The sequence below is a fragment of the Melanostigma gelatinosum genome (assembly GCF_949748355.1).
Source record: "Melanostigma gelatinosum genome assembly, chromosome: 1".
NCBI lineage: Eukaryota > Metazoa > Chordata > Actinopteri > Perciformes > Zoarcidae > Melanostigma > Melanostigma gelatinosum.
Window position 1 is genome coordinate 2,428,628 of NC_136634.1, and position 23,201 is coordinate 2,451,828.

The window sequence follows — 23,201 nt, forward strand, 5'->3', positions numbered from 1 at the left end:
AGATATTGTAGGAAAACAAATGAAATGTGCGTTTCTCACGGAGCAAAAAAGAATGTACAATTATTAAAGTCTCTGCGCGTTATGCGGCGGCACCATAAAAGTCTCGCCTTACTGCAATACCTTATAAAACTGTGTTTACCAAACTACATTATGTTACATGTTGAATATTAAATATGTCTTGTTGAATACGTGACACCACCAAAGAAGTCCTAATATGTGATAAAGTGACACAAACCTGTGGAATTGATATAAATAAGGTTTCAGTTGGATTTTAGAACGTTAAAACACAAGAAAACTCAATCTTTAAACAATGACACCGTCTTTATTTCACCATCAAGCCTTGGTCAAACAGATCTTCATGGTGGGATCTTCCACTTGGACATCCTGCAGCGTGTGTGTTGAGATTTGAACCGAGCGCTGACCTTCCTCTGGCTGCTCAGTTCCTTGTCAGGGTCGAGTTAGCGAGCTCTGCTCTTCTGAATTCGGGAGGCGGATCGGGTCGTAGATCCCGCAGCAGACAGGCCCCGGCGGGGCTGCATAATGGTCCTATAGAGGAGGATTGAAGGGCCGATTGATTTCACTTCAGGCGGAGGCCGAGCGCCGCCCGGACGCCTCATCGGGATTCACGGAGGAGGGAGAAGACGGACGGCCGAGGGCCTGGCAGCAATACAAATGTCAGCGGGCTCGACTCGCACGGCGAACAGGCGGCAAATTAAAAAAGGCCTCGACTGTCAATAGAAAGCTGTCTGAGAGGCGACGCTATCGGAGCGCTGCCGGTTGATCCGTCAGACAGGAAGCTTATTCAACAACACAAAGAAGACGGCCGAGCTGCCGATGCTGCACCGGGTTCTGGAGACCTCAGGCGTTTCCCGTTTGTCCGACGGCCGCGTTAGATTGCCAGACGGACACATCAGCGTTGTCTGATCGGAAATCTCGAGATGCTGCAGGAAGGAGCCAGAGAACCCCGGAAAGAAGTCCGCATCTTTTGGTTTTTACGGTTCCTCGTCAATAGATGTTTCCTGAATGGGTTTTCGGTCAGATGCCTGAAATAAGATCCCAGTTAACAACAAGCGGAAGAGATTCAACCGTTACTTCCTTCAGTTAATAATCTGTGGTGACTTGCTTTTTTAAAATGGCGGCTGCTAACAAGTGGACAGGAGATCACTGTTCAGAACCTCGACTCATTTTACTATCGTCTTGTTACTACATAATTATTTTCGAATATTAATCAGAATCGTGCGGATGGAGAGATGGTCGACGTGCTGCCGGCATCATTGAGAGACGCATTTCCCCCAAATGCAACCTGACAGATCTGGGATCTTTACCAGAATGTAAAATAGAGTCGACCAAAGGTTTGGACAAACACCATTTTGAAAAGATGTTTGATGAGGATTCTCATGTTTGCTTCCACCTGATTCAAATGTTTTCATCTTTTTTTTTTTCCTTCATTCCCAAAGTCTGAAATAACTATCGGAGCCAATGCGCCAATGCGTCCTAATTTTAGCCTCGTTATTCATCGGAGAGACATAGAAACCAGCAGACAGCCAGAAATCGATTTGACTGAACTCCTGCTGTCGCTCTGAGCTCGGCCGACCGGTCCGAGGACACAGTCTCATGTGTCCGTCCTGCTGCTGCTGCTGGCTCTGCGTCACAGCCAGCTGGTCCTGATGTGGCCGGCTGGCTTTTTGGCCTCATGAATAAATAAATAGATAAATAAAGAACACAGCAGCTGCCAAGAACCTCATTTGGTGTCAACAGCGCAGGAGCTGGATCCACCACAAACAAACACACGACGCCTCAGCTGCAAACAAACGCACCAAGGCGTCAAAGATGTAACGGAATAGTTCATCCCCAAAAAAGAGGAAATGTCAACACACGTTCTCACGCCAATGCTTGGTCAGTGCTCCTCAGCGTCAAACGTTTGCCCCTCTACGTACCGCTCTAGCGTCACTTTGGACGCCTCAATATACAGATGTTACATTGTGTCTTTTCAAAATAAACCTCCATCTTCACAGGAAGTTGGGTTAATGCAGCAAAACCACTTTGTACGGTTTAGGGAGAAGAGGGTGATTGACATTAACTTGAGTGACAGACGACTCACGTTACCAGTGACTCTGATGAGTCACGTGACCAACGACACCAATGCCTAACGTGACTCACGACCGACGGGACCAAGTGTCAGTGTTTAGTGCTCCCAGCGTGTTGGGACGCTTCAGAATCACCAACGGTTCATTGCCATGTTTGTTTGCACACAAAAAGGAATTTGACTCGGTGATTGGTGCGTGACAATAAACACATTATGCAATCATATAAAGACACAATTCAGAATAAAACGAATTGAAAAATGAATATGATGAAACAAACTGTGGTATTTGACGCATTGGCAGTGAAAACGGGTTGAAGTTGTGATTCGTACTCACCTCTCTTGGCTCTCTATGGTCCCAGAAAACGTCATTCTATCGTGTGGCGTTAAGGAGAGTGGAGCGTCCCGAAACATGTAAGCAGATCAGTGCAAAAAGGGGGGAAATGCTTTAAGAATTTTCCACTTTTGTTAACATTTTATCAGCTTTCGTTCGGACTTCGTCAAAGTCTGTTTTTACTGACACGCTTTCATTTTTTCCAGCGATCCGCTCCCTGTAACACCATCCGGTGAACACTATAAGATTTCTATTGTTTTTGGAGGGACTGTCCCTTTAACGCTTAGATTCTATCCTCACTGGGCTGAAGACGCAGAGCGATCGGCTCGTCTCCGCCCAGAGGGGATCATGTAAAGTGCTCGGCTCCGACGACGGTCCTTCGGTTCAGGAATATTGTCTCCACTCGTGTCCACCAGCTCAGTGGAGTGCGGAGAGGAGCTGCTGCATTATGGATACGCAGTCAGATACCGAGGTGGGCATGTGGGTGTTCCTCGCCCGGCGTGGAGTTGTTTGAGGAGGATGTGTACTGTGTGTGTTTTATGTGTAAACGTCTGCTTTAGGTTGTCGTCACATCTTCAGTGTGTTTTACAAAGGAGACGTTCTGAAGATGTTCAAAACACAGGTGTTTTTAATCTGCAACCTGCTCTCACTCCCAAAGCGCAATGTCGTGCAAAAGGAACAAAGAGAGAAATCAAAAGTTGAGTTACTTTTAGTGACAACGTTGTGTCACTGAGCCACAGGATGTTACGTCTCTAGCTTAAGTTAGGTCATTTAGACAGGCTTCTATCTCAAACCATGATCAAACCCACACCAAGTCATTTCATTTGACCTAAACCTAACCGCAACCGTCTCACGTTAAACACTCAAGAACCTCAAGCGTCAAAAAGACACTGAGCTGAGTAACGCCGCAGGCTTCTGCCCAAGCGGCTAAATATGACGAGTAAGGACGAGATTACGTAATCTGTGACAGACCGAACAGAACAGGAAGAAGACCAGATCAGAAAGAGACCAGAAGACACTCAGAAGCGGCCTTAACTCGAGCTGAGGATAATTAGACCAAAGACTGTTTGTAAGAAGTGGACATTGGCGCTTTTGAAGCCTTGAGTTCCACATTAGGTTGTCGCCATCTTGTTATTTTGCAACCAGAAGTGACACAAGAGGGTGGAGCTAAGTGCAACCGAATGATGAATAAGATAATTCATGAAGTGAAAAACAGACGATGAAAGGGTTAACATTGGAAGACGAAAACAAGGACATTGAAGAAGACTTGAAACTAGAGATTGAGACCATGAACTCATGTTTACCGAGGTAATAAATTATAATTATAATAAAAGAATGCAAGTTTTAGGCTCTTCTGCGTTGGCTTCACTTTGTTCAGACCCGGAGGTTGCCGTCAGATTCGAGCCAATCTAAACTGCCGGATCCAAGAAGACCCAAGAAGACCCAAGAAGACCCAAGAAGACCCAAGAAGACCGCGAACCAAAACCAACGTGGCAAAAACTGCAGGATTCTACGGGACCACATCGCTGTTTCAAGAATGAAAAAACGTTCCGATTTCACACCTATTTGCAAAACTTCAGGCGACGGTAGGATTGTACACGTGGGTGAAAATGGCTCATTTTGTTTCTTGCATTCCTGCTGTTGAGGTCTTCTCTCGTCATGTTTTAATGTCTAAACAATAAACATCATGATACTACAACCGATACTCTTTGTGTCAAAGTCTTTAAAAGTCTTCAGTTTGAGTTATCTGATTAAACGGTAGATTCATTTAATGCGTAAAGGAGAGATTGTTTCTCTCACAGCAGGTTGAGTCGACGGGGAATAACCAACCCCGGCAACCGCTCTGTCAGCAGCCGACAGCCGAGAGAAACTCCAGCAGCCTGTTCTGCATTGTAAGTATATTCTTCTTTACATAGTATTTATATGGGCTGTCGCACTTTAACACATCCAGGCCTCAAACACTGACTGACCCACTTGCTGCTTTGAAGCCGGTGCCCCAAACACAAAGTGTAGCTCACCAAAGTCAGAGGGGTTCATCCTCTGGGGAACATGAATGCGCCAAATTCACACAATGAAATAAAATAAATATAGAACTCAGACATACTGACTACTGGAGCTTATTGTTATATTCAATTACCATCAGTTGAGAAACATAATCGTACCTGTTCCGCATCATGATGAAGCTTTTATTTGTATAAATCAATAAATAAAATGAGCCAAAATACATTTTAAAAAAGCAAGTTGTTGTTGGTGTGATATGGGTACTTTTAAGCTTTGTTTCTGTGCGCCCAAACAAAGTCACAAAACAACTACTTCATTCAAAAATACAGAGTTTCACAGGTTAACTGCTGCCTCTGCACACAGAACGTCACTGAATTATTCATGAGCAGCGACAATGAAACACCTTTATGTATGTGGAGTTCCATCTGCTTTCACATTGCTCAGTTTAAGTTCATGTCATGTGAATAATCAGTTCACTATTAATTATTAAATACATGTGGACATCAACCAGCAGCAGCAGCGATTCAATTGCTTCAAATTAGCGTTTTTAAACCCATCGCACAGCAGCTTCATTATTCATGTATCACGGACATTGTTTGGATCTGGAGAGGCTGAATCTTATCATTTATTTTATTTTAAAAAAAGGAAAACAAGCAAGCAATTTATTTGGACTTTCCCACACCCTTCACTACAATATCCTCCATTCAATATCTCAACACAGTCTTTCATAATTACCTTATAGACGCTGGATGTGTGAAACCTATTTAATAATACATGAATGTATCTGAGAGATGTATTCATCGTTTGCATTGCAGACAGAAGAGCGATGACGGAGCAATAAAGCTGCTGTCTCGTGGATCAATTGATATAAAATGAGGACACATAATCATAATTATATAATTTAAAGAGCAAAACTAAAGCTGTGAATTTGATGCTAAATGTACATGTTTGACTCATGAAGGCATGGATTGATACCGGGCACAAGGACCCCAAAGTGTCTGAGGTCCACACATCTACAGAATGTCACTCAAAGAGACACGAACCAACCAGCAACTCAACGACAGAGGCTCAAAGGAACTACAAAGAGACCAAAGCACTGACTAAGAGACGCAAAACAGTTTAAAAGAGACTCACAACGACGATGAAAAAGGGGCAAAACTATCACAATGAGACACCAATCAACTACAAAGCGGCACAATATAACTAAAAAGATACAAAACAGCTCCAACGAGACCACAAAGACGCTCACAACTATAAAATGGGCAAAAGAAACGACAAGAAGACACAAACCAACTACAAAGAGATGCAAAACAGCTGCAAAGATACTACAAGGACACTCACAACAACTATGAAAATGGAGCAAAACAACTACAAAGAGACTGAAAACAAACAAACTACAAAGAGATGCAAAATACCTACAAAGAGAAATAAATCAACTACAGAGAGACACACAAAAACTGTTAAGAGACACAAAGAAACCCCCAACGATGATGAGAATGGTTTTTCCCCAGTCTCATAGTCGTTGGGGGTTTCTACCACAAAGAGACCCAATTCAACTACGAAGAGACTGAAAATAAACACAAAACGACGCAAAACAGCCACAAATAAATGCAAAATAACTACAAAGAGAAACAAATCAACTACAGAGAGAAACAAAACAACTACAAAGAGACTCCCAACTATAATTAAAAGTGGCAAAACAACCACAAAGAGACACAAGCAAGAGCTAGACAACTACAAAGTCTTGCTCCTATGTTGGAGAGGTGATGGGGCCCTACTTCTACAACATACTTGTATTTTACGTGAGTATTTTCCTCTTATGCTAATTGATACTTATTTTTAGTATTGGTACTTTTATTGAAGCAAAGGATCTGAGTTTGTCCTCCACCACTAGCTGTATCACTCCATCAGAGGAGTCAGAGACCGGTCCTACATGAAGGTGCAGGTTTCCCAACCTTCAGCAAGTCTACCAACCTTCAGCAAGTCTACCAACCTTCAGCAGATCTACCAACCTTCAGCAGAACTACCAACCTTCAGCAGGTCTACCAACCTTCAGCAGGTCTACCAACCTTCAGCAAGTCTACCAACCTTCAGCAGGTCTACCAACCTTCAGCAGGTCTACCAACCTTCAGCAAGTCTACCAACCTTCAGCAAGTCTACCAACCTTCAGCAGATCTACCAACCTTCAGCAAGTCTACCAACCTTCAGCAGATCTACCAACCTTCAGCAGAACTACCAACCTTCAGCAGGTCTACCAACCTTCAGCAGGTCTACCAACCTTCAGCAAGTCTACCAACCTTCAGCAGGTCTACCAACCTTCAGCAGGTCTACCAACCTTCAGCAAGTCTACCAACCTTCAGCAAGTCTACCAACCTTCAGCAGATCTACCAACCTTCAGCAAGTCTACCAACCTTCAGCAGATCTACCAACCTTCAGCAAGTCTACCAACCTTCAGCAGATCTACCAACCTTCAGCAGGTCTACCAACCTTCAGCAGGTCTACCAACCTTCAGCAGGTCTACCAACCTTCAGCAGGTCTACCAACCTTCAGCAAGTCTACCAACCTTCAGCAAGTCTACCAACCTTCAGCAGGTCTACCAACCTTCAGCAGGTCTACCAACCTTCAGCAAGTCTACCAACCTTCAGCTGGTTTACCAACCTTCAGCAGGTTTACCAACCTTCAGCAGGTTTACCAACCTTCAGCAGGTCTACCAACCTTCAGCAGGTCTACCAACCTTCAGCAAGTCTACCAACCTTCAGCTGGTTTACCAACCTTCAGCAGGTTTACCAACCTTCAGCAGGTCTACCAACCTTCAGCAGGTCTACCAACCTTCAGCAGGTCTACCAACCTTCAGCAGGTCTACCAACCTTCAGCAGATCTACCAACCTTCAGCAGATCTACCAACCTTCAGCAAGTCTACCAACCTTCAGCTGGTTTACCAACCTTCAGCAGGTTTACCAACCTTCAGCAGGTTTACCAACCTTCAGCAGGTTTACCAACCTTCAGCAGGTCTACCAACCTTCAGCAGGTTTACCAACCTTCAGCAGGTCTACCAACCTTCAGCAGGTTTACCAACCTTCAGCAGGTCTACCAACCTTCAGCAGGTTTACCAACCTTCAGCAGATCTACCAACCTTCAGCAAGTATACCAACCTTCAGCAGATCTACCAACCTTCAGCAAGTCTACCAACCTTCAGCAGATCTACCAACCTTCAGCAAGTCTACCAACCTTCAGCAGGTTTACCAACCTTCAGCAGGTTTACCAACCTTCAGCAGGTCTACCAACCTTCAGCAGGTCTAATTTGAAAACGTGCTGCGGCTCAAAAACATTAGCATATGAAAAGGCCCGTCTCTCAGCGCTGAGGTGAAAAACACCATCAAAACACGTTTAACAGTTTCATCACACAGATCCTGCACTGATCCCAAATGAGATGCGTGTTTTTTTCCCATCATTTCACCAGCCGGGAATGTTTACGACATTCATCTTCATGGCTGCCGCTCATTAGCTCCAGCGTTAGCTTCACCCCGACAATTTTAATTGATGGCCGAGCGAAGCAGCTGCCTGCCTCGTCCCGTCTTCTTCCTCTTTATATCTCTCCATCCTGCTGATGGAAAGCTCACTCTGTCGGGTCGGATCATTTCTCTGCTGTAATGATGATCTGGAGCTCATTTAACAACTTTTCCTCCTCGAGGGGAACGTGAGCCAAAGAAAATAGACGTGCTCCTTGAAGACTGTTGCTGCTTCACCGAGCATTACAGCAGTTTTACATGTTTAACGTCATTAACGATAAAGTCATAGCCTCATCAAATACTTGATCTCAACTACAGAGGAAAAGAAGAAAAAAATACTTTTTATTATTGACAAGCACTTTTTTCTTCTTTAAAAGGACTTTTCAAAGTCTGATAATATTATTAATAATGGGTTTTGTCAATCCTTTTTTTCTTCGTCTTACTTCTATGTGATGGATGCTCAAGGCCTAAAAGGAAGTATAATGTTGCCATGGAGTCCGTTAGCGGTCGGCTACAAATCAACCGTTTACGAAGAGGAGTATTTGTTTCAAATGTCAAGATGTGGCAAACATGTTTCAGTAAAAAAGAAAAGTCAAATCTAAGGGATTCGTCCCAAAAATCTGTGTTAAATAATAACCTTAAATAATCAGTACTGGTCAGATTAAATGTGACAATTCAGATGCATAAAAGAAATCAATTCCGGTCCTAAAACTGTCATCCTCCCCATCATCATCCTCCCTTCTTCCTCCTCCTCATTAACGGCTGAGTGAAGTTCAGTATTTCAGTTTATCGGCAGCGTTGAGGTACAACTCTGTCTGCAGAGCAAACACTCAATGCAGCTAATTACTGACCATTCTTTAGAAGACAAAGGGCTCGAGCAGCAGAGATGTAATTGTTGTTTTTTAGGGGGGGGGGGGGGCTGTGGAGCCTGAGCAGGGTTCTCATTAAACGCGTGGGCGGACGCTGGATTTCTGCAGGTTTTATAGGTTTTACAGACGGGGGAAGAAGAGAGAAGAAAATTAGCATATTTTTGAGAGAAACCAGGAAATGTGAAGAGTGTTAAAGACGAGTTACAGGAAAACTTGTTTCAGTCTGTGTTTGTTGTGCATCTCTTCTTGGATCTAAAACAATGCTGAGGCCCCGTTACACAAGTCTGATCCAACAACACAACGCCTCCCAAAGCACTTTACGGGTTTATGGGATACTTTCTGTTCTGATGATATTTGCTCGATTGGTTTTTCTAAAAGCTGGGCTTCGTCTCCACCGGGGTTCTCCACCCTCCATCATTTTGATTATCAGGGAAGGGTTTAATGGCCAAACAGCAACAGTGAGGCTGTGAATCCTGCTGGATGGAAACCAGTCGATGGCGTTTATCGTACGGTGGGCACTGAGCTACACCACGGAGCGTCTCAGGCTACCTTTAGCGTCTGTACAGGACGTTCCAGGCTTTCAACTCACTCCAAACCCAAACACGACGTCGTGGACGTAATTGAAATAGCAAGAAAGACGGCTTAGGGAGAAAACACTTCAAAGTGAAGAGTTTATCACGAACATTCAACGTCAACACATCTGGAGATACGTTGTTTTACCTGGACGTGGATGAAGAAACTGGAGCTGTCCGAGAAATGTGGTAAAAAGTACAACATTTACCTCTGAGATGTGGTAAAGTGAAAAGTACAATATTTACGTAGTCGACTGAGGAGTGGAGAAGTAGAATAAGATGGAAATACTCAAGTAATATACTTAAATACTATTTTGAAGGTACTTCAATGACTGTTGACTTTTTATATTTCATCTACATCTCTCTCCTGGACCTTCACCAAGAACTCAGTCTCTGAACAGAACCACAAAAACTTCTTCATCACTATGATGATAACAAAACATGAAGTGAATGTATTACATATTATATATAGATGTAATTCTCTAGGAGACAGAGTGTTGTGTGTGTTTATCGGTTGTTGTTTGTTGCGTCTCTAATAGCTAAGCGCGTGGACATGCCACCTGAAACGAATTAAAGTCAAATTAAAAACCTCTCCGAGTCGCTCAGTGAAACGACCTCCAGTTTAAAAAGAAATAAATGACTTGTGTGTTCAGCCACATAACACACACATTGTCTGTTCCTTCCTGTTCCGTGAGCGCACTCTTTTCTGCAGCTCATATGTCTCCGATGAATGAACTGATACGAGTCAGTCTGCAGGATCTGCTGAAGGTATGAAAGTGTTGTGTGTTTTATCCCAGAGAACAAACTGAAATGCCACTGAAATGCCAGCGCTCCGCTCTCTCTATATGTGGCTCTTAATTTAGCACGTCGAGGGAAAAGGCTCTTAATGATGTGTTTTAAACGAGCGCAGGGTCAGAGGTCGGTTTAGAGGAAAAGGCCACGCAGAGCCGCTCGGTCTCTTGCAGACTGTTATTGTGACTCAGGAGGCAGAGGAGCCGAGGCAGGAAGCGACATGGTGTGCAGGTAAAGTGCCCTTCAGCAACACACTGATGTGACCGATCGGTGCGTCAGGTCGACGAATTAAAAAGGTAAAATATGCCAAAACAATCAGACCAACCTCGCAATTTATATTTTCCTGATTATCTCTAATTGAACCACAGTCACAGGAAATGCTGCTCTCTGACTGGCTGCTGAAGATCACATGTGCAGCAGGCAACTATAGCAACAGTACTGGTGCACCAGGCTCCGTTTAACCAAGCGGTGAAACTAAACTAACCGCAGGTTCAACCAGGTGCCTTCACACAGCGAGTTTAAAGACACCTGGTTGCCACAACCTGCATAAATAATCTCTCTTCTTAGAGTCAGAATTCTGTCAAATCTGAAGACAAAGACATGATGCAGATATTATTAGATTCAGTGCAACTTTAACTTCGAGAATGTGTAATTATCTGCAGTGTCCACTGCAAATAAACTTCCATAAATCTGCTTTGAAATCGTAGGAAAACAAGATGCGTCTTACAACTGCAGAACTTTCCAGGCTTTATGCTAAACTAGGCTAACCACGTCCTGACTGCAGCTCCGTCCTCAACACAGACACGATACTGATACCCGCCTGAACATCTCAAATATTACCTGAACCTCGCAGTGCTAACAAAAAGTGAAAAATAAAATATAACGTTGTGTTGGTCCAAAATAACAGAAATGTTGTTCTCAACCAGAATAACCATCAAATCCACAACAATCTCCGCAAAATCTATAATAAACGTTTTAGCTAATCCTGAAGTCTGCAGCCATAAAAAGTCTAAAATAACTCTGAGAAGATCTTAATGATGATGAAGATGTAACCTTTGATCTGGGCTCAAGAAACAGAACAGTCCTGAAATGAGTTCGTTGAAATTGAAAGTACATTTAAGATTCAGGAATAAAAAGTCAGGGATAAACCTGGAAATACCAATTTGAAAAACAAAAATCCAGAGGAATCCAAAATAAATATGGACAGTCGGAAATAGGCCTTCAAGAGAATTAAGAGAGAATCCTGAAAAAAACCATAAAAAGTCTCAGAAGAGTTAAAAGTCTGGCAGGAGCTGTAGATAAGCTCAACGTGGTGGATTTGTGAGATCTAAAACTGTTCAAGGTTATTTATTTTAAGTGTAAAGTTCCCGCCAGACTTTAACTCTTCTGAGACTTTTTTCAGGAGTTTCTCTTAAAGGGCTGAGTACAATATTTTTGCAGACTCAGTAACATCTAAAACTCGTAATCTAAAACTCAGACGTCGAAACAACAACTCAGAAAAGTGTTGATCTGAGAGACTCGCTGCAGGTGAATGAAGGTCTGGATGGATTAGGTTTGTTTGTGGGTTCAGTTCATTGTGAAGACAACAGTCCGTGTTCGTGTGGAACAATGTTTCTTTGTTAAAGTCACAGATCATCACGGTGTCTTTGTGTTTGTCCTCGGCGCCGCAGGAAGCCGTCAGATAACCGATTTATGCTTCATCTCCTCAGAGTTTTACTGGACTCGTCCTGTGGTTCTGGTGCAACAGACCAATAATTCAATAACGAGATTATATTATGCATCAAAAACACCCTGAATCCTCTGCACCGAATCCTAACACGTCAGGGACAGCCGTGAAATGTGAGCGATAACCTTAAAAAGGTCAAAATGAACCATCGGAAGTGACGTATTTGGACTGAGGAGTGGCGTTCTTATTTTGTGTACCTCATTTCCTTTACTCAACTTGTTTCCTTTCATATCTTCTCAAAGTGTATCCTTCCCTCTCTCCTCGTCTCATTTCCTTTCCCCTCCTTCTCGTCTGAATCTTTCAGCAGATGAACAGATAATAAAAATGGCAGCCGTGCACGCCGAATCAAAAGCTGCTGACACTCTCACTCAGAGGCGTGACGGCGAGCTAACAGCTAACAGCTAAAGGAACTAACAGTTCACACCCTGCTGAGTACCTCTCTGCAAAAACACCCCGACTCTACATGCTGAGTTCAGCAGCGGCACGAAACCTTGTGACAAGTGAAAAAGATTTGTTGAAAGGGTTTCTTTTATTTTGTCCATTTCCCTCGTCTGCTGGTAATGAAACCAGCTGATGCTGATCTGCAGCGGTCACGCTGACTCCACAGCGGTGTGAAATTTCAGATTATTACACGAGCTCCACTCTGAGCTTTTGTTTTTATGGGTCAGATATCTTCACCTTGTGGCACGACGACGACGAGGACCTTTTTTATCCGCAACACAGAAATAAATCAAACGGAGCATAGGCCGAGAGCTGAAATCTCTCACTGTGAGACTGTAAAGGTCTGAATATATTACAGCTCCGTCCACCATGAGTCCAACAGTCAAAGACACCGACTTATACCCCAGTGACTCACACGAAGGTTATGGAAACTGGTCAATTAGCCCACTATGATTTCAGCTCTAATTAGATCGGTTAAAGTCTGTTTGGACAAGTCCAGGTCAAAACTTGCGTAAGAGGCAACAAGTCAAGTCATGTGAGACAAGACAAAGTCTAAGTTTTAAGTCTCATGACACTGGGGACAAGCTTGAGCCTTACGAGTTTTACATCATCTGATACTAAGTCAAGTCAAATCTCAAGTCATTTTAACAAGTTTAAAACAAGTCTCAAGTCATTTTGAGACTTGTCTGAGTTGACTCAACTCAGTGATACATGTCTGAGTGAAGGTCCTTATTTAAGACCATTCCAACTCAAGTCTCATGTTGTATCATACAAGTCAAACGCATGTCTAATGTCAATGGGGACGAGTTTGCATCAAGTTGTACATCCTCAAGTCCAAGTCAAGTCTGAAGTCACTTCAAAAACAGGTTTGAGTCCAGTTTCAGGTCATTGGAGACAAACAAGTCTCAAGTCCTTTTGAGAGTCTGAGTCGAGGTTAAATTGTGTTTATGAGATTTTCATTTTGAAGTATTTGTACAACACAATAATAAACAGTACAATCAAATATTACTGTGTACTCTCCAGATTACGACATTGGTATGTCAGTTTGTAGGTGTCTCACACACACACACACACACACTTGTCTGGTTATGGTCTGACAGTTTTTCCAATGAGAGAGCAGGTTATTGAAAACTGGATGGATTACAAATGAGCATAAAGCACAAAAAGCTTTATTAACGCCGACAAAAAACAACGAGGACGATGGCTTCAGACAGCTTAACGAGGTGGTTATTACCAGGCGCTCTAATGAATTGCTGCTACAATGAGCAAATTCCCCTTGATTAAAAACCATTATCCACCCTGTCCTCCATCTTTTCAGAGCCATCAGGTAATCGAGACAGCTCAGCCGGCGGACGCCTCCAGCGCACTATCATGAAATGAAGGTGGAGCGGTTTCACCCACACATTCATGCAGGACGCCGATATGATATGAGGTTGCTGATTGGATGTGATGCTGCCGCTCGGACTGAGATGTTCAGGTCACACTGTCGGTTAATGAGACATGCGGGTCAGACTGGCTGTCTGTGATTGGCTGTGGGACCTGCAGTGACATCACCTGCCACTGGTTGACAGGTGGGATCAGATGCAAGAGTTTTTGCAAGTTGTGGTGAACCATCTAGACCCAACCATGTTCCGCCTCTCTTTAGCTCCCTTACAGCACCAACGTTAGATGAGAAATGGAGTCCGTTCACTTCAACAAAATGATCGGAAATCACCAGAACATGGTCCAACAAAAAGACCACGTAAGCACAAAAAAAAGAAGGTGTGTCTATATTGTATGTTCCACATGTTAATGTCATGCAGTGTGGGACTTGCACTGGTCATGAAGTGTTCCTTTATGTGATGGTGTTGAATGTTTGTGATAAACTGAAGGATGAAGTGTTCCTTTATGTGATGGTGTTGAATGTTTGTGATAAACTGAAGGATGAAGTGTTCCTTTATGTGTTGATGTTGAATGTTTGTGATGAACTGAAGGATGAAGTGTTCCTTTATGTGTTGATGTTGAATGTTTGTGATAAACTGAAGGATGAAGTGTTCCTTTATGTGTTGATGTTAAATGTTTGTGATAAACTGAAGGATGAAGTGTTCCTTTATGTGTTGATGTTGAATGTTTGTGATAAACTGAAGGATGAAGTGTTCCTTTATGTGTTGATGTTAAATGTTTGTGATAAACTGAAGGATGAAGTGTTCCTTTATGTGTTGATGATGAATGTTTGTGATAAACTGAAGGATGAAGTGTTTCTTTATGTGTTGATGTTGAACGTTTGTGATAAACTGAAGGATGAAGTGTTCCTTTATGTGTTGATGTTGAATGTTTGTGATAAACTGCAGGATGAAGTGTTCCTTTATGTGTTGATGTTGATTGTTTGTGATGAACTGAAGGATGAAGTGTTCCTTTATGTGTTGATGTTGATTGTTTGTGATGAACTGAAGGATGAAGTGTTCCTTTATGTGTTGATGTTAAATGTTTGTGATAAACTGAAGGATGAAGTGTTCCTTTATGTGTTGATGTTAAATGTTTGTGATAAACTGAAGGATGAAGTGTTCCTTTATGTGTTGATGATGAATGTTTGTGATAAACTGAAGGATGAAGTGTTTCTTTATGTGTTGATGTTGAATGTTTGTGATAAACTGAAGGATGAAGTGTTCCTTTATGTGTTGATGTTGAATGTTTGTGATAAACTGAAGGATGAAGTGTTACTTTATGTGTTGATGTTGAATGTTTGTGATAAATTGAAGGATGAAGTGTTTCTTTATGTGTTGATGTTGAATGTTTGTGATAAACTGAAGGATGAAGTTGTTGAACACGGGGGAGATTATGCGAAATCGCGATGCCTCTAAACAGTTTAGCCCTGGTTATCAGGAGATATGACAAGTCGCACTAAGTTTGAACCGGTTAGACAGACCTGCGTCTGTTGCCAAGAAACCTTCCGTGGCCCTGAAGGGTACGGAGGGAACACATGAACACATACACACACACACACACACACACACACACCCCCACCCTCTCTCTGGCGGGCTCCTCAGTTCAAGGGAAGGCCAAGTGCTGATGCAGCAGTATTACACAAAGAAGCGGCCATGAGAAGGTGGGGGCCAAATTGCACACACAAGGCCATAAGAGGCCTGGGGGGAGTTTGAGGAAGAGACCTCGTTAATCATTAGTCTAGAGAAGAAAGGAAGGGAAATCCCCGGACGAAGTCATAAGGGCCAAGTCAGCGGTTTCAAGGAAAACCTATGTGGCGGTCAGATCAAAAGATTAGCCTGAGGGGGAGCATAAATAACGTGCCCTTGACAGTGGCGGCAGTAAGTCTGCAGGGGAGCTCTTAGCGACACACAGAGAGACCCGGCTTTCTGAAAAATACGCTGATGCACGGGTTCTTTGCCTTAATCAATCAAATGATGTTGGAAATTCTGTTGGAAGAAGTGATTGATGTAGATGGGAAGAATGCGCCTGAAGCGAGCGAACCAGCCCGTGTTGGTATAAATAAGAGTCGTTTGTAACAGCAAGGCAGAAGTGTGGGGGAAACCAGAGGGTACGGTTGGTTAATGCTGAAATCTTTTCTCAGAAGGATTAGACTCTGTCTGTAGACTGCTTTGAAGGGGTTTTTAATACTTAGGTGATTTTTTCGTATATTTTTAGTTAACACTTTTTCTCTGTATTTTGGACAAAGAGATTATACTTTGATTTGAATACAAATAAATAAAAACGAATTGGTACTTTTAGCCCGACTCCATTTCTTCAAATTTCCAGAGAAGCCATAAAAGAGGTGGTCACACCTCACCGGACATCCCCCAGCCCCTGAGGTAAGTTGGAGCGACCTCCAGCACGGCACACTACTGATAAGCATTCCTGACATGCGCCAAACATCCTAATACCTTATTCGAATTATTTTCGCTTTAAACTAAGAGAAGTCCTCCGGGAGAGACCAGCTTGCGTTTGAAAGAGCTTTATATCTGTTTGGGTTCTCAAGCCGGATCTTATCAATTACGAAAGGATTAAGAAAAATCTAAAAACCAAAATAAATAAAAGAGACAGAATAAATACTGGACTTTTATAAAACCAAATAATCGTGAGAGCGACAGACTACCCTGTCTATATGAGTGGCTGCGGGTCACGTCAGATTAGACAGAAATCCAGCTTTGGACCAGGCTGGTGGTCAGATAATTAAAGAATATTCGGTACAATATTATAACCCGGTAAAGATCAATCTTAGGGTACAGCAGTACTCGAGGCAAAACCAGGGAGGATTGGGGAGAATTCTCTCATCCCCAGTCTCCCGCCAGGTCAGATGTGAAGATCATATAGGGAACGGATTAAAACCCACCCCCCCTTCTCGCCGCCTCTCACGGCAATAAGGGGTTCACACAGGGAGGTCCCAGGTCCACCGGGCACGCGTCACGTGGAGTCTGGGTCCCTCTGGTGCATCGCAAGGGATGATGTATCACCAGCTGACCCCCTGTCGATCTGTGCATCAATGATCGATACGGAGCTCCGTCGGCTCACTCTTTTATGCGTTTCACATAAAAGGCCTCCTATTTGCTTATTACTAATTATTTCCAGATGAATTGAAAAGGTTTACATAAGGAATATAGTTCTAATAACCCAAATAGAAATAATAAAAAAAAAAAAAAAAATTAATAATTATTAATTTTTCAATTTTTTATTATCGAATCAAAAAATCGTGAGGGGTCACCCCCCAGATATCACGTAACAAAGTGTTCCTTTATGTGTTGATGATGAATGTTTGTGATAAACTGAAGGATGAAGTGTTCCTTTATGTGTTGATGTTGAGTGTTTGTGATAAACTGAAGGATGAAGTGTTCCTTTATGTGTTGGTGTTAAATGTTTGTGATAAACTGAAGGATGAAGTGTTCCTTTATGTGTTGATGTTGAATGTTTGTGATAAACTGAAGGATGAAGCGTTCCTTTATGTGTTGATGTTGAATGTTTGTGATAAACTGAAGGATGAAGTGTTCCTTTATGTGTTGATGTTGAATGTTTGTGATAAACTGAAGGATGAAGTGTTCCTTTATGTGTTGATGTTGAATGTTTGTGATAAACTGAAGGATGAAGTGTTACTTTATGTGTTGATGTTGAATGTTTGTGATAAATTGAAGGATGAAGTGTTTCTTTATGTGTTGATGTTGAATGTTTGTGATAAACTGAAGGATGAAGTGTTCCTTTATGTGTTGATGTTGAATGTTTGTGATAAACTGAAGGATGAAGTGTTACTTTATGTGTTGATGTTGAATGTTTGTGATAAATTGAAGGATGAAGTGTTTCTTTATGTGTTGATGTTGAATGTTTGTGATAAACTGAAGGATGAAGTGTTCCTTTATGTGTTGGTGTTAAATGTTTGTGATAAACTGAAGGATGAAGTGTTCCTTTATGTGTTGATGTTGAATGTTTGTGATAAACTGAAGGATGAAGCGTTCCTTTATGTGTTGATGTTGAATGTTTGTGATAAACTGAAGGATGAAGTGTTCCTTTATGTGTTGATGTTGAATGTTTGTGATAAACTGAAGGATGAAGTGTTCCTTTATGTGTTGATGAATGTTTGTGATAAACTGAAGGATGAAGTGTTCCTTTATGTGTTGATGTTGAATGTTTGTGATAAACTGAAGGATGAAGTGTTCCTTTATGTGTTGATGATGAATGTTTGTGATAAACTGAAGGATGAAGTGTTCCTTTATGTGTTGATGATGAATGTTTGTGATGAACTGAAGGATGAAGTGTTCCTTTATGTGTTGATGATGAATGTTTGTGATAAACTGAAGGATGAAGTGTTCCTTTATGTGTTGATGTTGAATGTTTGTGATAAACTGAAGGATGAAGTGTTCCTTTATGTGTTGATGTTGAATGTTTGTGATAAACTGAAGGATGCAGTGTTTCTTTAATATTTGAAGTACATTTTGTTGGTAATACTTTAATACTTTTACTTCAGTAAGGTTTGGAATCCAGGACTCTCACTTGTAGTAGAGTATTTTTCATAGTATAGTACTGTTACTGTTACTGCAGTAAAAGATCTGAGTACTTCTTCCACCACCGGAAACACCTCAGATTCTGACCGACAGTGATACTTCTCTTCCTCTACGCTGTGAGGCAGCCGAGTTCTCATCCTCCCTCTGATCGTTTATGTGGAACGATGTGGGAAGAAGGTTCCCTCTGTTTTCATTCCTCCCTCTGTTATTCTCTCACCTCTCTCATTTTTTTGTTTTTGGGCCAAGCCTGCAGCGAGCTCACAAACAGAGAGCCTCTGTGGTTTCTCCCGCTCTCTCCCACGCAGAGATGGAAATATATATAACGCAGCGGTGGCAGCGACCGTCGCAGCAGAGCGTCCTCTTCCTGGAGACCGAGGCCGGGCTGCGTGATGCTGTGTGAAATGGATATATTATGCAAATACACGGAGAGTATATCTGTCACGATCAGGCTTTGCCTTGTGTGTTCTGTGTAACTTCACCCTCCTCACGCTACCTGTCACTCCCTCAGCATCAACCTAACTCCCTTCACCTGCCCCTGATCACACTCACCTCATCAGCTCATGACTCCCACCTGCTCACTCTGCCTCCTTCACTATTTAAACCCCTGCCTCACACACACCCACTGCCAGTTCATTGCTTGTTTTCGTACCTACCCGCCCGGTTTGCTCGTCCTGTTCCCGGTTTCCCAGTCTGCCTGCTCTGCCTTGTCCTGCCGGGTTCCCCCCCTCGTCTCTTGTCTTGTCCTTGGATTCCCTGTTTGTTTTTGGTTATTCATTAAAACCCCTTTTTCACTACACCTGACTGTCTGCGCTTGAGTCCTCATCATGCCCCGTGACAATATCACAGCTTCGGATGGAGGATCTCACCTCTGACACCTTCAGAGAAGAGTTTCATCAACAGCATAAAAACGCTCCTCTGAATCAAGACAGGACAGAAACTGAGGATATATCTATTCTTAGAGCTGGGACTTTATATTTATACATTTAATGTTGTTTATTGAGTAATGAAGGGTACTCATATCTCACTTAAACAAAGACACAGTGGTTAAGTAACTACATTTATTCAAGTGGTGTACTTAAAGGGCGGTTCCATTATCGTTGGTAATATTATTTCTTTTACGGTTTTTATATCATTCAGTGGTGGTACTAATGTATTTGATTCAGAGCCTATTCACATTTTGGTGGAAGTACGTATGATTTAGTGTCAAAATACAATTTTTCCAAACGTTTCTAAAAATGTTTTGACCCGATTTATATGCATATCTGGTCAGTGTATTACCTGCCGATAGAGGCAGTGGTAGAGCAGCAACTCGTAATGTTACTATTTTGGTCGATGGGGTCTTGTGGCTTTAAAGAGTGAAATAACGGCGTCAGAAAGGGCTGCCTGACAGCGAGGTGAAGCAGTTCAAATGTTCCAAACATGGCGCACAGTGAAACTGATATCGATTTTATTTTTTTATTTTTTTAAAGGCTACAACATGTTTTTCCACAGCAGCTTTATCTTGCCATCACAGCGCTTTCTGACGGGGAACTGAAGCTGTTACATCACTCTCTTCAAAGCCACCGGACTAAAATGATCATTTTTACCTCGCAGAAACACAGGAGTTATAAAAAAAAAACTCGGAAAAAGAATGCAGGTGGAACCGCCCTTTAAGCAACATTTTGAGATACTTTTATTCTACATTTCAGAGGTAAATATTGTACTTTATACTCCAGTACGTTTGAAGCTACAGTTGCTTTTCAGGTGAATATGATTCTGTGTTATTGATTTAACTCCCCAAATGCATGCAAAGTGTTTTGCATTAGTTTCACCGAAAAGGACTTCATAGACAGACATTTTCAATGCAGAGCTTTTACTTGTGGTTAACCCCTGAAACTCTTGACCTTGCTGACCTCGGGTGGCTCAGCTTCTCCCCTCGCTGCAGTGATGTACAGGTGTACTCCAGGACCCTGTGACATCACTGGTGGGCGTAGTTACTGGTGCAACGACGCCCACTGACCACACACTCGTCGATGCTGTGGCTACACCCAGTGAGTTTGCACGTCTGCGTCTAGAAAACTTTAATTGAAATGGCGGAGCCTTGAGTTTAGATGTGAGCGACTACAAACTCCTGCGGTCCGTCCCAGTGATCCGTCAGGCTGCAGCCGGAGGTTGTGACGGCGCTGCTGAGCGGCAGCAGGGTGAGGAAACCTCTGCATCAGCAAAATCTGGCTCCCCCTCCTCCCCTCCTCCCCCTCTCCAGCTAATTTTAGCTAATTGATGTTGTTGGGCCTGTTCTGCTCTCATTAAGCCGGCCGGGGTGCAACACACACACACGCACACACGAATCATCGCTAATTTAGCACAGTGGAATTTGTTTTCTGTCACGGCAACAGCTGCCATCTTTTCTTTTTTTATGTCTACGAGGAAACAACATACGTCTGAAAACGTTATCCGCGCTGCATCCACCTCCGAGAGAGGATGACGATGATGAAGAGCTGGAGACTGAACATGCTTCCTCCACGACGGAGAAACATTTATTCAAGTTCATTGTCTGCCAGCAGGTCTCCCTGACTCTTCACCCAAACAATCTAGAGGAAGATGACATCATAAAATATCTTGCTTCACTTATGACAGACTAGTGTACTGTGTTTTATAAACAGAGGATCCTCATGATCAAATACAGGACCCACACAACTAAAGACCTTCTTCTCTGCTCAGTTCAGCTCACAAATAACAACCATCGGTTAAGTTGCAGTATGATTGAGATGATAACCGTTTGATTTTTCTTAATTGTAACCTCCGTGACAAGTCTGTTAACCAAAGCCAAATTATATTCAGTCTCATCGGATTTTGGTCGGAAAACTAGTTCATGCAAATCAAGTTCAGGTCTGTGGCGGAAATCGGGCGTCAAATCGTTTCATTCAGTTCAAGGATTCGTGGTCACTGACCGTGTGAGAGATTCAGTGACGGGGACTGATGAAACACAGGCAAACTGTTGACGCCTCCACTCCGACCTCGTTTCATGAAACATGTCAAACGAGGGGTAATGAGCTCATGTTGCAACAGGCAACTTTGGTTGAACGGACCTTTAACAATGAGGCAGGTGAGGTCGGCCTGTTTATGGAATTGTGTTTAAAGGAATCCCTCGGGACATGTTTAACTCTTATAATTAAATCTGCTTCTTCTACCTCGTTACAAATCCTGAATCTAGAATCTATTTTAACTCCGGGACACAAGATGTCTCCGACTTCTCAGTAGACGTGACCTGGAAGCGTAAAGTCTCCACATCAAACTCGTGTAAGTTTCATACCGGACAGACAACCGGCTTCCAAACACAAAATCCAGGCGAGAACACGGAAACTCTTGTGGTGCCATCTAGTTCCATCATAACAGAGAAGGACAAACAATCTGTCAAACATTCACAATCTAGATTCATAAAAAGAACTTCAGGTTTCAGGAAAAATATTAATTGTTTTGGGTCAACTGTCCCTTTGAAAGACAAACTTCCTGTGTGACAATTTGATCTTGAGACGGACCCGACTGTCCTGATTGGGTGCAACAGAATTGCAAGAGACGTGACACATTCCGGACTCATTGGATCCAACAAGAGTAGAAAGAGAAAGATTTGTTTGCAGTACGGGAGCAACCGGACCGATTCAACAGACACCCGGCGGCGTTCTCTTACCTTGAACAGTCGCAGGATGTTGGCCACCATGATCGACACGGAGCTGGCTGACGCCCCGATGACGCCCACCACTTTATCCGGCTTGGCGAAGATGGGCGGGTCTCCGTTGGCGCAGCGGACGTCGGAGCCGTCCCTCTCGATGAGCGCCTGCACAAAGGTGAGCGACTGCTCCAGGGCGTAGGTGTCGCGCGAACACGTGTCCAGGATGCGCGCGCCGAGCGTCACGTTGGGCAGCAGCTCCGGGTCCTTGTTGATGAGGTCGATGGCAAACAGCATGGCCTCCAGCCGGTGGATGCCCTTCTCTTTCTTCAGCTCGCCGCAGGGGACGCCCCTCTCGCCGCGAGCGTGCACGGGGAACAAGCCGCCCAGGATGACATCACCATCCAGGCGGATGGAGTGGCCGAAGTCCGGCAGGGTCTGCTGGGAGTCAGCCAGCACGCCGGGCTTCTGGGCGGCAGCGGCGGCTGAGCCGAGCAGCCAGCAGCTCTTCAGCATCAGCAGGGAGAGGACGCAGTGGCCCGTGACACCCGGGGCCTTCAGGCCCCTCGCCATTTTCCTGTGAGTCGAGCTGCGGGGAGAGGGAGCGGTGGTGTGATCGCACAATCAGCAGGTAGGTGGCGCCGGTTGCTGGGGTGGTGTGGAAGCACGGGACAAGCCAGACCATGGGGGGGTCACCCCAGGGCAGGGTCAACCACGGCGCGCGGTCCCACCTACGAACACTGACCCAGGTGTTGTCCTGCGGTACAGGGTCCTGTGTCGGACATGGTGGTCTGCAGACGAGGAGACGGAGCTTGGTGGTCTCAGCGGCTCCAGTTTCACATTCTTCCTGAAACCTGTTGGGAGATCCAGACCGGGGAGGAAACAATCAATATGTGATCAATAAACCAGAGAATATAAGCATTCCAGGGTTTTATACGCTTCCATTCAAACATGTCATGTATGGATCGTATTAATGTTGACTGTGAGGTCATTTTCTTTTACTTACCTTAAGATGTTTGACGTTTCTCCCCAAACTGTGATTAACTTCCGTTGAAATATTTCTCACAAAGTCACACATTTCATCTTCTAATATAACTTGAACACAAACAGTTAAAATGGCCTCTTATGCTCTACAAGCAGGAAGTGGAACAGACCAACTGTCTCTGATCGGGAGGGGGGGGGGGGGATTCCATCACCTGGAATAAATCGGATGGTTTGGCACCTCTTGTATCGATCGTGGAAACAGG

The 23,201-nt window shown here is 43.5% G+C and overlaps 1 protein-coding gene across 1 annotated transcript in view; it reads right to left on the minus strand.

Annotated features, from left to right (window-relative positions):
* LOC306777031 (metabotropic glutamate receptor 8-like) overlaps positions 1–22,639 on the minus strand; it is a gene marked incomplete at both ends in the record, with an annotated part of 71,910 nt that extends 49,271 nt beyond the window's left edge. Inside the window, 3 exon segments of the mRNA XM_079267977.1 lie at positions 21,976–22,544; positions 22,547–22,604; positions 22,607–22,639. Of these exon segments, the coding sequence (XP_079124103.1) occupies positions 21,976–22,544; positions 22,547–22,604; positions 22,607–22,639 (660 nt within the window).
* Positions 22,640–23,201: the final 562 nt, after the last annotated feature.